The sequence below is a fragment of the Rana temporaria genome, chromosome 4 (assembly GCF_905171775.1).
Source record: "Rana temporaria chromosome 4, aRanTem1.1, whole genome shotgun sequence".
NCBI lineage: Eukaryota > Metazoa > Chordata > Amphibia > Anura > Ranidae > Rana > Rana temporaria.
This window is the reverse complement of record NC_053492.1, coordinates 433063016-433079023: the sequence shown is the minus strand read 5'-3', so window position 1 is coordinate 433079023 and position 16008 is coordinate 433063016. Positions and strand designations below refer to the sequence as shown.

Genomic DNA, 16008 nt, shown 5'->3' with positions numbered 1-16008 from the left:
AATCTATTACATTTATATATTTTTCTACCTCTTTGAATTTCTTGCACCCTTAAAGTCACACAAATTCGTTTTTCTTTATATGTTATTATGCATCTAGGGATGTGGTGCTATTTCGATTTTCAGCTGCCTAGCTTAATCACTTAAGGACCGCCTAACGCCGTACCTGTACGTCGCCTTTAAGAGCCCGGTCATAGGTCGCGCGCGTGGCAGCACGCTCAAGACCCGGTCAGAAGCTCCACGGGACCCGCGGACCCGATCGCCGCCGGTGTCCCGCGATCGGGTCACAGGAGCTGGCTGTGTGGCAGTGTCACTGATCGTCTGTTCCCTGTTATAGGGAGCGACGATCACTGACGTCACACCTACAGACACGCACCCTAAAGTAAAAATCACTCCCTTAGGACACACTTAACCCCTTAGCGCCCCCTAGTGGTTAACCCTTTCACTGCCATTGTCATTTTCACAGTAATCAGTGCATTTTTATATCACTTTTTGCTGTAAAAATGACAGTGGTCCCAAAAATGTGTCAAAAGTGTCCGATGTGTCCGCCATAATGTCGCAGTCACGAAAAAAAATCGCTGATCGCCGCCATTACTAGTAAAAAGAAATTATTAATAAAAATACCAAAAAACTATCCTATATTTTGTAAACGCTATAACTTTTGCGCAAACCAATCAATAAACGCTTATTGCAATTTTTTTTACTAAAAATATGTAGAAGAATACGTATCGGCCTAAACTGAGAAAAAAAAAGTTTTTTTATATATTTTTGGGGTATATTGCATTTTTTTCAAAATTGTCGCTCTATTTTTGATTATAGCACAAAAAGTAAAAACCGCAGAGGTGATCAAATACCACCAAAATAAAGCTCTATTTGTGGTAAAAAAAGGACGCCAATTTTGTTTGGGAGCCACGTCGCACAGCCGCGCAATTTTCAGTTAATGCGACGCAGTGCGAAACCGCAAAAAGTTGCAAGGTCCTTAACCTGCATAATGGTCCGGGTCTTAAGTGGTTAAATCTTTTCTCCTTACCTCATATATGTCCACACTTCTGAATTAGTGCCGGACGCCTGCTCCCACTTTCTGAATGCTGGCAGGGACACCTGTTATCCTCCAGTCCACATTTGATCCCGTCAGGGTTTTTTTTCTCAGAGAATAGGTGCAGAAACTCCCTACTTTTGAATCACCTGTTGTGTCCACCCCCTTCCCACCTCCGAGAACCATTCCTTGGTTTCACCCCCTACCCACCTCAGAGAACCATTCCTTGGCTCCACCCCTTACCCACCTCAGAGAACCATTCCTTGGTTCCACCTCCGAGCACCATTCTTTGATTCCACTCCCTGCCCACCTCCGAGCACCATCCCTTGGTTCCACCCCCTAACCACCTCTTAGTAATGGATACAGAACCAAGTATTAATTTGTGGTGCTAAGTAATTCGCAACAATGGAGCTCCACCAGTAACAATAGACTCTGAACAGCTAGCAACAATAGACCCCTCCCTCAAAAGTTGATGTCTCCCAGCAACAATTGTCTCCCAGTAGCATATGAGCCCCCCAGCAACAATAGATCACCTATCAGTGACAACTGACTTTCCCAGCAACAATTGACCCTCAACCTGTAAAAATAGATCCCCAGCAGCCAGCATTAATAGACCCTCCAGTACTTCCCAGCACCCCTTTGCCATTACATACATTCAGAGCTCTTGGGGGGCCGGAAGTGCGTTCCCCTGCGTTCCTGCTGAAAAAAAGCCCTGGATCCCGTCTTCATTAATAAATACAATGGGGTTGATTTACTAGAACTGGAGAGTGAAAAATCTGGTGCAGCTGTGCATGGTAGCCAATCAGCATCTAACTTCAGCTTGTTCAATTAAGCTTTGCCAAAAACCTGAAGCAGATTATGCATGCTCCAGTTTTAGTAAATCATCCCCACTGTAACAATATTTTTACAATGCATTTTGTTGGCGCCTATGTGCAAAAAACTAATCTTGTATAATTATTATCCAGCAAGGCAGAACTGGAACTGCCCATTACAATAGTTGTTTCAGTTTGACTCCTTATTAACAATTATTGAACCAAGTAGTTCTTATTGTTAGTTTCTTCTTCCGTTAGCTATTGTTTTTTCTAAAAACAAATTACATTTAATTCCAAATTATGCAGGAATAAAAATCCCAAATTAGTACCCTTAGTGGATAGCGACAAAATAAAATTTTCACTTTTGTTGAATTATCAGCAACTTTTGTTTGCAGAGTAAAGACCAAATTAGTTATCATCATTTTTATAAATATTTGTGTTACCGTGCTTAATATGACCCAATCACATTGCTTTTACCACAATGCAACACTTTCCATCCCATTTGGTTTTCTATGAACAAAAGGATGGCAACCCAGGCAGAAGCTGCCATTTCCATGCCCTGCACCAGCCTAGTTAGTTACTGTATGTGTGAACAGACACAACCAGCCTCAGCTGGGGGATGCACTTTGGCATCTCCACCTTGGATGCCAGATGAACTTTCCTGGCAGGGATAGGTGGGTGTCACCAAACAGAATTCAACCTCTTGCGCTCAGGTGTGGTGCTCAAAATTTAGATGAACTATTTATGATCTGCTTCCTCTCTCCACTGTTCACTATGTTTTGCTGCCCTCCTCAGACTTGGGTATAAAAATCAGAGCTCTGATGAAGAGGGGGCCCCCTTAAAACACGTTAGAATCTGTAGATCTGTGTGGCATCTTCACAGGATGTCAGGGATGGACTGGCCATTGGGACTACAGGGAGTTTCCCGGTGGGCCGATGGCTCAGTGGGCCGGCTTCAGTGACAGCAGACCGCCGCCCCCCCTCCGCTCCTCTGTCTCTCCCTTCCCGGAGCGCTCACCTCCTCTCCCTCCCCGCAGCGCTCACCTGGGGAGAACAGAGAAGCAGGGGAGGACCAGAGGAGCAGGGGGGACGACAGAGGAGCATGGGGAAGGGGACAGACAGCTGACTCAACAGCTATGGCCTTGGAGTTTCTCACTTCTGCCTAATCTTGTCCCATAAGGGGGGGCACCGAACTGATTATTTTCCCCGAGTGAAATAATGTCTAGCTTTGCCACTGGCTAGTGAAGGGGGAGAGGGGGCTTGGGTGGCCGGGTGGGGGGCGGGAGTTGTCCGGCCGCCATGGGAAAGACCTGTCAAAGTGGGCCAGTCTGGATGAAGTCCAGGGCCAAATTTTTGTCCCAGTCCAGCCCTGCAGGATGTAAGAAGTACATATAACGGTTCTGTATTTGGGCAATTGTGATGAGCATGTCCTTTTTATTGATTTGTGAGTATAATTATTTATTTCCTCTTTTTTTAATAAATGGTGTCTAAAGATAATCTTTTTGTTCTAATCTTTTGGTGTCACGTAGGTCCAGAGTGTTGGGCTTAGTTCAAAAGACAGAGAAGTTGTTGACAAATCAGAATTAAAGGGGTGCACAAAGGAGGCTTTCCTGGCTAACACAAGTAATTGGAGGCACATTTGGCCCATGCTCCTAGATAGGACTTTAACCTTTAAAAGTACTGTATAAGGCCGGATTCACACTAGTGCGGTGCGAATTTCAGCTCTCTTATCTCTGCAGAGAGATAAGAGAACTGTTCAGCAGATCCACTGCGTTTTAGCTGCAGATTATCTGCGAATTCGGAGACCTGGGAGGGGGAGGGGGGAAGTGTATTGAGCTGAATGAGACAAATCCTGAAGAGAAATGAACACATCTGCGAATCAGCTGCGTACCCATAGAAGATAATGGGCCTGAATTCGCACCTGAGCCGCCCCGCAATGCCTAAAATACGCACACGTTTTTTCGGCACTGCGCAGTGCGAATGCATCGCACATATGTGAACCAGCCTCATTGAAAACAATGTATTTAGAAATGTTCTGCGTATTGGATGCGGTTTAAGCCGCACTCAATTCGCATAGGTGTGAACCCGGCCTAAAGTGGAGAACAGATTTAAAGTGGAGTTTTCCAAAAAAAAATTTTCATTATTGTGCTCATTAGACCTATGCCTGTTGCTATGCAGTCCCACGAAATCTGCCTTTGAAACCACCTAGGATTCTGACATCATCTCCCTCTAATGCTCCTGGGAAATGTGTGTCATTTCCCAGGATGCAGTGCGCTGTCCAATTATCACTCCCCATCCAAGACTTCCAGGAAGTAAGTGCTTGTAGGATTCACAATGCCCACAAGCAAAATGACAACGGTGTAGACATAGTTTTATAAACTATCTTTTTTGAATATCTTTGCGGATCGGAGGCGGATTGTAAAATAGTAAGTGACCGGATTTATATTATAAAAATGAATGAAAGGACATACATTTAAAAAATGCTAATTGTGGTTGGAATTCCGCTTTAAGCCTTGTACACACAACTATTTTTCCCGCCAGGAGAGCATTTGGCCGGGAATCCCGAAGGGAAAATAGAGAACCCTGCTCTCTATTTTGCCATCGGGATTCCCGGCAGAGTGTTTTCCGGTTTAGAAAATCAGTCGTCTGTATGCTTACCTGAGTGCAGAAAAACCGTGCAAGCTTGATAACACTTCGACTCATGCGCGGTAGCATACAAAGTTAGTGTGTTATGTAGCAAGATGACATGACTGAATCGAATGTGAAGAGATGCCGGCTCGTCGTAGTCGATGACTTCACTGTGTTCTTGCCATTTAAAAGAAAGGCGGTTCTTTTGAGTGGCCGTCTGTATAAATGGCTTTGCAAGGCAAGCTTTCCAGAATCCCGTCAGGAAAACCAACGTTTTTTTTCCTGATGGGATTCCCGGCAGTGTGTACAGGGCTTTACTTTAAAGGATAAATTCATAGAGAAGTGACCTTGGGCGTATAAGTAAATTAGACCTATGTTAAAATGGACAGTCCCTCATCAACCAAAGGTCCATATGGCATTCCAGAACTAAAAGTCCCTTCTAAGTTAGCAGACTACTGATTGGCCAACTCTGCTTCTAGATGCACCTATTGTATAAAAGCAGTCTTACCTGTTTGTGGTGGTTGTGGCACGTTCCTCCACATATGTCTTCACCTTTCTTACACTTAATAGGCATCCACGATACATCATTCCCACCCCTTGTTAGGTTCTGTCCCCTACAGGGATACAAGAATTTTCTTCTAAGCTCATATCCAAGAATAATTCCATTAGGCTCCTCCGGTGAAACCCAACTGATCTCCACTGATCTGCATAAAAAAAAATGAATAACACAAATTAAATACACAAGATATTTTCATTAACAGGACTACTCCAGTCCAACAACTAATGACCCAGCTGCCACAATTCTCTGTGTTAGTTTATTTGTAAAGAGATGAACAAACTTTTGAGAAGCCCACACCCTATGAACCCTATGAATTGTAGCATACTCAAGGTAGGGGACTACACATTTCAGATCATGCAAACTCTATGCCTTGCCTCTTGCTTGGTCTCTGGGCCACCACTAGTGTTGCACTACCGGAATATCCATCTTAGTACCTCCCTCCACCCTGACATCTTTTAGAGCAGGCAATCCCATTGCAAGTCCTATTTCATCAAATTCTAGCCAACGTTAGCAAAACAGGGATTTTTTTGAGTGATTAATTACATCAGCTAAATTAAAAATTGTTACATTACTTTTGAAAGAATATTTTTAATATTTTGCAAAGTGTTTATACAGGAATCCCCAGACATACAGTACATATAGGAAAGGTTACAGCTAAATTCCGGGCACATATAAAAACATCCTCTAATTGAATTATTTTTCCATTAAACTCCAGCCTGAAGGTTTTATTTTGCTTTAGACAGAACAGAGAAACATCCGGCTTTTATGGCTGCCTGCATCCTTATTAGGGATATCTCCCCCTTACTTTCAGAACATTAGGTTCTTGAATGTGTACTGAGAAAAGCCCGGCACAAAAGTTCATCTCACTCTGAGGAATTTTTTGAAGTATTTAATGGTTATGAGCATTAGACACAACCAACGCAGTTTTATGGAACCCCCCCCCCCCTCCCTTCTTCTTCTTCATGTTGAACCCAGATACAAAACAGCCAATGTGCACTACAGGGAATCTGCAATTTGATTTTATTATAGTGTGTACTCTACTTAAAGGATTAGCTCTTTAACCCCCTGAGCGGTATTCCCGAGTCTAGCTCGGGGTAAAATTTCAGAACCAAAAGCGGTAACCCAGAGCCAGACTCGGGATTACCTTGCAGTGTCCACAGGCAGGGTTTACTTAGCTTGTCCCTGGATTCTGTGATGCCTCTCCGCTGTGTGATCGAGCGGTGTCCTCCTTGCTCGATTCACAGTGCCGAGTGCCGCTGAGCTCCGTTCGCTGCGACGTTACGATGCATGGGGGCGGAGATCGGCTCCAAATTCAAAAAAGTCAATAAACACAATACATACAGTATACTGTAATCTTATAGATTACAGTACTGTATGAAGAAAATACACACCCCCTTTGTCCCTAGTGGTCTGCCCGGTGTCCTACATGCACTTTTATATAATAAAAACTGTTCTTTCTGCCTGGAAACTGGAGATTGTCCATAGCAACCAAAAAGTGTCCCTTCATGTCAAAAGTGGTTTTAGACCAGCTAAAAAACAGCGATAATAAATTAGAATCACTTGCAGAATTGCGCGATAGTGATTTGTTGGGAAAGTCGTCATCATTATTATATTATTTGTTATAATTATTTATATTTATTTATTTATTATATTATAATATATGATTTTGTGTTTCAAATTTTATTATACCCGGGATGTCTACTAGACTAGTTTGGACAGATTTGAGTCAGTTATTCCTAAGAATTACAGGCCTACAATATAAAACACCAAATTTCCATGCAAAACAATGGTACCGCTTTCAGCACCTAAAATCTGAATCATACCGCCAGGGAGGTTAAACAGCTTTTGCCTTGCACCAGAAATTAGGTTAGTAATTAGTTAAAGCATAACAATTATTTAGTCTTTGGAAAATGGGCATATTAGAATGGTGCACATTTCTGGGATACCATACAAAGCATCGTTTTGATTCTTACCCTGAGAGACAATTTAATTTATGTATCGGTTGACAAATATGTTTATTATAGGCAGAATCTAAAGGAAATCAATTCACACCAATGTTATTGATTAGGATCTTTATGTGCTGTGAAAAAACATTCTTTGGTAAACACTGAACAGATCATTGATCATTATTTACAGCTTTAATTATGATGGTGTTATGTACCCTCTCAGTATGATATAGCTAAATTTGCTTATGTCATAATAAAGACAAAGTAATAAAATGAAGCATTCTACATCAGAAAGAAAGCCTGTGATTATGATATTGTTAAAGGACTGGTGCAATACCTGATTAGAATACAAGCAGAGAAAATGTACTACATAGTTGTTGGTAAACCTAAAGGAAGATTGTATAATAAGATTGTAATATAGGGTGACCAGACATCCCTGTTTTCAGGAGACAGTCCCCGGATTGAGGACACTGTCCCCGGACCAAGTCTGTCCCCGGTTTTGTCCCCAGATTGGATTTGAACAGGGGCTGTGGCAATTTCAATGACAGTCAGTGCAGAATTAAAAAAAAAAGAATTCTGAATTAAACACCCCCGCTCTGTGCTAACTTAGGGGGGTGTATTTTTTCCATTATCTGTGCCCCTTTCTGATGATCATGTGCTGGTCGGAGCGGAGGGAATATTTCTTCAGTTACGGGTGCATGCCCATTCAGCTCCGCTCGCAAGTTCTTCTGCCTTGGCTCAAGTCCCGGCCGGCTGCCAGCCTGCTTATCTCCTTGCCTTCCCTGGCGGAGTGATTTTCCTACACTCTCCACCCAGTAGTAGCCGGGGCCCAGAGTGTAAGACTTGACAGGCTGTGAGGTGGGTGGCGGCGGTGACGGCAGAGAGTCGCTGATTGCCGACATTACTAGTAAAAAAAAAAATTGTCCCCGGATTTCATTTTAAAAATCTGGTCACCTTATTGTAATATGAACTGTCAACCTAACCCGTAGACTAATGCTCTCAGGTATAGTGTATGAGCTAGGAGAATGTTAATCTCTGTTCTATATTAGAACTGGAAGCATGCGCCTGTGCACGCTCCTACTCACCGACACTTCTTTACAGCACAGTATAATAACCAATCTCGGTGATCATATGAGCTTTGTTTACAAACAAGACTGCCAGTCATAGAGCTTTGCAAAGACGTGCGCAACCCTGGAAGGTAAATACTTCCATGCATGCGTCGAATCATTACGACGCATGCGAGGGATGGAAGCGGACGGACTGATCCGGTGAGTCTGTACAGACGACCAGATCAGTCCGCTGGACTGGATTCCAGCGGATAGATTTCTTAGCATGCTAAGAAATTTTTATCCGCTGGGAATCCGTCGGCTGGATTTTTATCTGCCTGAAAATGTCCGCTAGGCCGTACACACGACCGGATCTATCTGCTGGAACTGATCCGCGGATCAATCCCAGCGGATCGATCCGGTCGTGTGTACGGGGCCTTAGCTTCACAGCATATTACCATATTATATCAGACTTGCCTGTCAAACTATCCCCTCCTGCTGGTCTCAAGCGCTTCCATCTCCTCTTGGTCTTCCTTCCATGTTCAGACTGTTCAGGCCCCTTGATTGCCCGGGTCACCATAATGTCACTCTGCACTGCCATTTAAGTTATACAGCTATCAGTGTTATAAAAATGCACAGATTACTGTATAAATGTCAGTGACAGGGAAGGGGTTAACACTAGGGGGCGATCAAGGGGTTAACGCTGTTGCAGATTCCTACCTTTTGTTATTCTGAAGGAATCGCTGTGCGTTGCTCTGTGTGGAGTGAATCTAACGGGAGTGGTTTTAAAATGATCAATCAGCTGTGCACCTGCAGGGCACTAATGAGGAAACCTGCTGGGCCTGCATCCTTTTAGCTGTGATTTTCTATTGAAAGTATCTTACCAAAAATAAAAATGTTGTTGCAGGGGATGCCTGAAATCTAACTAGTATTGTAGTGCAGACTTCTATGAAAATCAGTAAGCCGATTGCACAAGCAGGAAATTATATTTCTGGGGAACATTCTGCGTACAGAACACCTCCAGGTAGCCATATTGCATTTTTAGAAAATGACAGAGCTGCAGATTGAGCCCAGGTTCACACTGAGCTGCGGGAATGAAGCCGTGCGATATCAGCTGAACTCGCGTGATTTCACTCCCGCTGGCAGTCCCGATTTCAGCCGCGATTACAGAGACATTTGTGCAGTTTTCTGCTCAGATGTCAATGTAAATCGCGGGCCGAAATCGCAAAAAGTAGTACAGAAACTAGGACGGTGCAATTGCTGGCAAATGTCAGCGATTTGACATGTCAAATCGCACCAGTGTGAACCAGGGCTGAAAGGGAAAGGTCATTTTTAATAACATTCAATTACAATATGACTTGTCGCAATTGTATAAGCAATATCATTTTTTTCTTTATTTGCCATTTTGTTTCCCTACGAAAGTGGAGTTGCCCTTTAAGTGATTTGTCTCATCCATGTAAACTGATACATTCTGCTGGAGAGCTTGTGCGTTTGAAAACCAACAGACTTGCTGGCTGGATTACCAGATAAACATAGAAGATAGAAAGCCTAAAAAAGCAAACTAATGCAACCATCTTATGTAAGAATTGGTAAGCTGTTATATATTAAGGGGCAGATCCACAAAGAAAGTACGCCGGCGTATCTACTGATACGCCGGCGTACTTTCAAATTTCCCGCGTCGTATCTTTGTTTTGAATCCTCAAAACAATATACGACGGCATCTGGGTTAGATCCGACATGCGTACGTCTTCGTACGCCTTCGGATCTTAGATGCAATTCTTCGGCGGCCGCTGGATGGCGTTCCCGTCGTATTCCGCGTCGAGTATGCAAATTAGCTATTTCCGACGATCCACGAACGTACGAGCGGCCGTCGCATTCTTTTACGTCGTTTCTAGTCGGCTTTTTTCGGGCGTATAGTTAAAGCTGCTATCTGGTGGCATACGCAATGTTAAGTATGGCCGTCGTTCCCACGCCGAATTTTTAAATTTTTATTTCGTTTGCGTAAGTCGTCCGTGAATGGGGCTGGACGCCATTTACGTTCACGTTAAACCAATGACGTCCTTGCGACGTCATTTAGCGCAATGCATGGCGGGAAATTTTCGGGACGGCGTATGCGCAGTTCGTTCGGTGTGGGGACGCGCTTCATTTAAATGAAACACGCCCCCTACTCGCCGCATTTGAATTCCGCGCCATTACGCCGCGAGAGATACACTGCGCCGCCGTAACTTACAGCGCGAATTCTTTCTGGATTCAAAGATTAGAAAAGTAAGTTACAGCGGCGTAGCGTATCTCACATACGCTGCGCCCATGCAATTGTACGAGAATCTGCCCCTAAATGTTTGCTTTTGGGTTTAATATTGCTTTAATCATCACTGTACAGTAAAAACAGACGTAGGCGATCCTGGCCATGCCTGTGACATAAACAATTTTGCTAAGAGAGGCTGACAGGCTCAGGCCTGTGCAGTGATATATGGCAGAGAGCGCCTTCTATTATTATCCAAGTTAAAGCAAGACAGACATTTTTATACCAGCCGCTCCCTTCATACTTCAGGATCAGAATTAATGAATTACCTATTGATTAAATTCCACTCCGGCAAATCCACCATGGCAAATAAATGAACTCACCAGGGCACGTGTAGGCCACGGCCAGGCATGTCAGGGCAATCGATCCGCAGTTAGTAATCTTTGGGGATATAGGAAGAGTTGATGATAATATGACATGTGGGGAAAAGCAACGCTAACAGAAAGCCTTGCGGAGACCGACACGGCCACAATACTGATGATGCTCCTCAAAGGAGCCGCCGCTCTGCCTTGTAGTGTCTACATACAGAATATGTGTGCAAATGTTCACATAGAGGAGCAGGTTATTAAAGCTGGGCAGATATAAAAAGACACCCATGTTTGTATTCATTAAAGAGGAGTTCCACCCAAAAGTGGAACTTCCTCTTAACCCACTCCTCTCCCCCTTACATACCACATTTGGCATGTAATTTTTTTTGGGGGGGGGGGGGGGGGGGGGCTTCAGGAGAAGGGGACTTCCTGTCCCACTTCCTCCTTCCGCCGAGGGGCTGCAAAGGCGATACGTGACAGGTCCCAGGCGATCGCCTGTCCAATTAAACAGCGCAGCGCCGGGCCGCGTGCGCATGCGCAGTGCCGCTCGTGCATGCGCAGTGGGTGCGTCGCTGGAACGCTGGAGCAGGTAAGTGTCAGTTTATTAAAAGCCAGCAGCTACACTTTTTGTAGCTGCTGACTTTTAATAAACTTAAAAAATGGGTGGAAAACTCCTTTAACCACTTGCCTACTGGGCACTTTTACCCCCTTCCTGCCCAGGGCAATTTTCAGCTTTCAGTGCTGTCACACTTTGAATGACAATTGCGCGGTCATGCAACACTGTATTTTTATAAAAAATAAACAAAAACTGAACATTTTGAAAAAAAAAACGTTTTCATAGTTTGCTATAAAATTTAGTAAACAGGTAATTTTTCTCCTTCACTGATATGCGCTGATGAGGCTGCACTGATGGGCACTTATGAGGTGGCACTGATGGGCACTGATAGACTGCACTGATTGGCACTTATGAGGTGGCACTGATAGGCTGCACTGATGAGGCTGCACTGATGAGGCAGCACTAATGAGGCAGCTCTTATGGGCACTAATAGGTGGCACTGATGGGCACTGCCAGGCGGCCCTGAAGGGCACTGATAGGCAACACTGATGAGGAGGCACAGATGGGCACTGATTGGCAGCACTAATGGGCACTGTTGGGATTGCACGGATATTCAGGACATTGATAATCTGCCCTGATTATCAGTGTAGATGTCCCTTTTAGAGAAGCCAGTTATCAGCTCACTTCTCCTCTCCTCATGCTGTCAGTATGATTGGACACATTTCATCACGTGGTAAAGAACCGCTAATTGGCTCTTTACCCCAATATTTGATCAGCAGTGAATGTAAAGGAACATGCTGATGGGAAAAAGTGAGCAGAAATGTGACATTAAGGGGTTGGTTTACTAAAGGCAAATAGAATGTGCACTTTGCAAGTGCTCCAGAGCTTAGTAAATGAGCATAAGCTCTACTAACTTTCATCCTCCAATCATGTGCAAGCTAAAATTCTTTTTTTTCCTTACATGTGATTGGATATTATTTGCAAATTGAAGCTTTTCCTCATTTACTAAGCTCTAGAGCAGGGGTGCCCAACCAGTGGCCCGGGGAGCCCTCTGATGTGGCCCATGACCTCTTGGTTTGGTATGGTGGGTTGGCAAGCCCAGATCGCGGATCGCAGATCCATCATCCCAGATCATCAGTGTTGTGAATGAAGCTGGTGGTAGAGAAAGCAAGTGACTGCGGAGCAGAGCCGCATAAGTCGATACTTCCTGTATAGCACCGGCGCCTGTCACAGGTGGAGTGATACCAAATATGGGCATATCTGTTTTGCAATGGTTACTGACCTGCTTTCAAACTGATCCGCAGATGCGCCGCCTACCACTAATCTGATCCGCTAAAAAAAACAGAAGGGGATCATTCCCGTTCCACCTGGGTGGACCAAATCGAGTGGGCTGTGTCCGTGTCTGCTCTGAAAATGCATAGTGGATACAGACCTGTCATCCGCCTGCTCCATTCATTGTGGCCCGCGACCTGTTACCAAGTCACCTAAGTGGCCCTCGCTCTTTAAAAGGTTGGGCATCCCTGCTCTAGAGCAACTGCACTTGCAGAGTGCACAGTAGGGTAGATTCAGATAGATTAGCGGATCTTAGATCCGCGTAATCTATCTGATTTATGATCCGCCGGCGCAAGTTTGAGAGGCTAGTGCTGTATTCAGAAAGCACTCACCTCAAAACTTGCGGCGGCGTATCGTAAATCCCCCGGCGGAATTCAAATTCCGCGGCTAGGGGGAGTGTAGTATTTAAATCAGGCGCGTCCCCGCGCCGATTTAACTGCGCATGCGCCGTCCGCGAATTTTCCCTGGCGTGCATTACTCCCAATGACGTCGCTAGGACGTCATTGGTTTCGTCGTGAACGTAAATTACGTCCATCCGTATTCGCGGCCATACGACGGCCATACTTAACATAGGATACGCCGCATATAGCAGGGGTAACTATCCGCCGGAAAAAGCCAAACGCAAACGACGTAAAAAAAAGCGACGGGCGGGCATTCGTTTCTGAATCGGCGGATCTCCTCATTTGCATATTCGTCGCGTATACAAATGGAAGCGCCACCTAGCGGCCGGCGGGAGATTGCAGCACAAGATCCAACGGTGTAAGTCACTTACACCTGTCGGATCTAAGGGAGATCTATGCGGAACCTGATTCTATGAATCAGGCGCATAGATCCGACCGTCGGATCTCAGAGATACGACGGCGTATCAGGAGATACGCCGTCGTATCTCTATCTGAATCTGCCCCAGTGTATTTACCTTTAGTAAATCAACCCCTATCAGTCTGCTGCAGCTTGTCTAGGGCCCTTCTAGTGTCTACCACCTTCTGCGATCTGCGGTGGATCTTTTTAAGGAGGACAGTAGAACAGGTATTGAGAGGGTGATCATGCCGCCTCCTGAAAGTCTGCTTTTTTTTTTTTTTAAGTACTGCACCACAACCATGAGCCAAGGTTTGGTTTGCAGTTGCAGCTCTCTACCACTGATCTTTAACATGTATTTTAGCAGGCGGTAATGACTAGTGGTAAAACCATGGCTCATCCACCTGTTTTTATCACCCTCTGGCTACCCACTCTTACTGTTAGTTCAGCAGATTGAGGTTGGAGAGAGGACACGCTTGTATTTTTGTTATTGGAAGTGATGTCATCCACCTGGCTGTCCTGTGTAAATGTTGGAAAATATCAACCCTTTGGCAGTTATAACAACTCTCTTATATGTGTTTTATCTAGGGTGACCACATTTCCATACAGCCATTCAGGGACACCCCCCCCCCCCCCAGCAAGCAGCGGTCGGTGACATCACAAGGAGGCAGTGCCGCCATATGACGTGGCCGAGAGGCCCCGCCCCTTACCTATTTAAGCATTTGTTTCATGTATGGAAGCACAACATTGCAGCTGCTTAGATTCACAGAGTGTAATTGTTCTTGCGATGTTGGGCTAACATACATGAAACAAATGCTGTTTATATCTAAGGCACTAAAGTTGTATATAAAACCCTGTACTTTATACCACAAAAGAAATACAAATGACACAAGGGATCTGGGGTAAAAACTGCACATACACTGACCTACCCGACTACTACACTGACCTACTGTACCTGATTCCTACACTGACCTACCTGACCACTACACTGACCTTCCTGATCCCTACACTGACCCAATTGATTGCTGCATTGAAATACCTGACCACTACACTAACCTGATTCCTACACTGACCTACCTGATCATTACACTGACCTACCCGATTCCTACCCCGTCCATTGGGGGAGCATGTCAGATCCTCAGCTCTAAGGGACTAATGCTGGGACCTGTAGTCCTTCATTAGGAGGATGAGGCCAGTGGCAGACTGGCAGTGCTGGGGGCATGGGTTAAGTGGCAGTGCTTGGGAAGGGATGGGATCACTAACTCTCACTTGCTGTCACCTGTTAGTGTCCATTTGGGAGGGGAGAGGGGCTTGGTGAGGGTGGGAGAAGGGGTGGGAGAGAGAGAGAGAAGGGGTGAAAGAGAGAGAGAGAAGGGGTGGGGGAGAGAGAAGGGGTGGGAGAGAGAAGGGGTGGGAGAGAGAGAGAGAAGGGGTGGGAGAGAGAGAGAGAAGGGGTGAAAGAGAGAGAGAGAAGGGGTGGGGGAGAGAGAAGGGGTGGGAGAGAGAAGGGGTGGGAGAGAGAGAGAGAAGGGGTGGGAGAGAGAGAGAGAAGGGGTGAAAGAGAGAGAGAGAAGGGGTGGGAGAGAGAAGGGGTGGGAGAGAGAAGGGGTGGGAGAGAGAGAGAGAAGGGGTGGGAGAGAGAGAGAGAAGGGGTGAAAGAGAGAGAGAGAAGGGGTGGGGGAGAGAGAAGGGGTGGGAGAGAGAAGGGGTGGGAGAGAGAGAGAGAAGGGGTGGGAGAGAGAGAGAGAAGGGGTGAAAGAGAGAGAGAGAAGGGGTGGGAGAGAGAAGGGGTGGGAGAGAGAAGGGGTGGGAGAGAGAGAGAAGGGGTGGGAGAGAGAGAGAGAAGGGGTGAAAGAGAGAGAGAGAAGGAGTGGGGGAGAGAGAAGGGGTGGGAGAGAGAAGGGGTGGGAGAGAGAGAGAAGGGGTGGGAGAGAGAGAGAGAGAGAGAGAGAGAGAAGGGGTGGGAGAGAGAGAGAGAGAAGGGGTGGGAGAGAGAGAGAAGGGGTGGGAGTGAGAGAGAGAAGGGTGGGAGCGAGAGAGAGAGAAGGGGTGGGAGAGAGAAGGGGTGAGGTAGAGAGAGAGAGAAGGGGTGGGGGAGAGAGAGAGAAGGGGTGATGGAGAGAGAGAGAGAGAAAGAAGGGGTGATGGAGAGAGATAGAGAGAAGGGGTGGGAGAGAGAGAGAGAGAAGGGGTGGGAGAGAGAGAGAGAGAAGGGGTGGGAGAGAGAGAGAGAGAAGGGGTGGGAGAGAGAGAGAGAGAAGGGGTGGGAGAGAGAGAGAGAGAGAGAGAACGGGTGGGGGAGAGAGAGAGAAGGGGTGATGGAGAGAGAGAGAGAGAGAGAGAACGGGTGGGGGAGAGAGAGAGAAGGGGTGATGGAGAGAGAGAGAGAGAGAGAGGGGAGAGAGAGAGAAGGGGTGATGGAGAGAGAGAGAGAGAGAGAGAGAGAGAGAAGGGGTGGGAGAGAGAGGGGGTGGGAGAGAGAGAGAGAGAGAAGGGGTGAGAGAGAGAGGGGGATAGGAGAGAGAGGGGGATGGAAGAGAGAGAGGGGGGGGGGGTGGTGAGTGAAATTGAACCCCTAAGCTGGCCTGCAGTCCTTCTTGTACCCCCTGTCCCAGCCCCTGTCTGTGGGTAGGTGTGTGTGATGTATGCACCTACCTCCAGACCATCCTTGTCCTCTCTGTCAGCCTTGATG

At 46.0% G+C, this 16008-nt stretch overlaps 1 protein-coding gene across 1 annotated transcript in view; it reads right to left on the bottom strand.

Annotated features, from left to right (window-relative positions):
• Window positions 1-16008, bottom strand: part of USH2A (usherin) — a 1018338-nt gene that overhangs the window by 319716 nt on the left and 682614 nt on the right. Inside the window, exon 48 of the mRNA XM_040347840.1 lies at window positions 4981-5176. Coding sequence (XP_040203774.1) covers window positions 4981-5176 — 196 coding nt within the window. The remainder of the gene's footprint in view (window positions 1-4980; window positions 5177-16008) is intronic.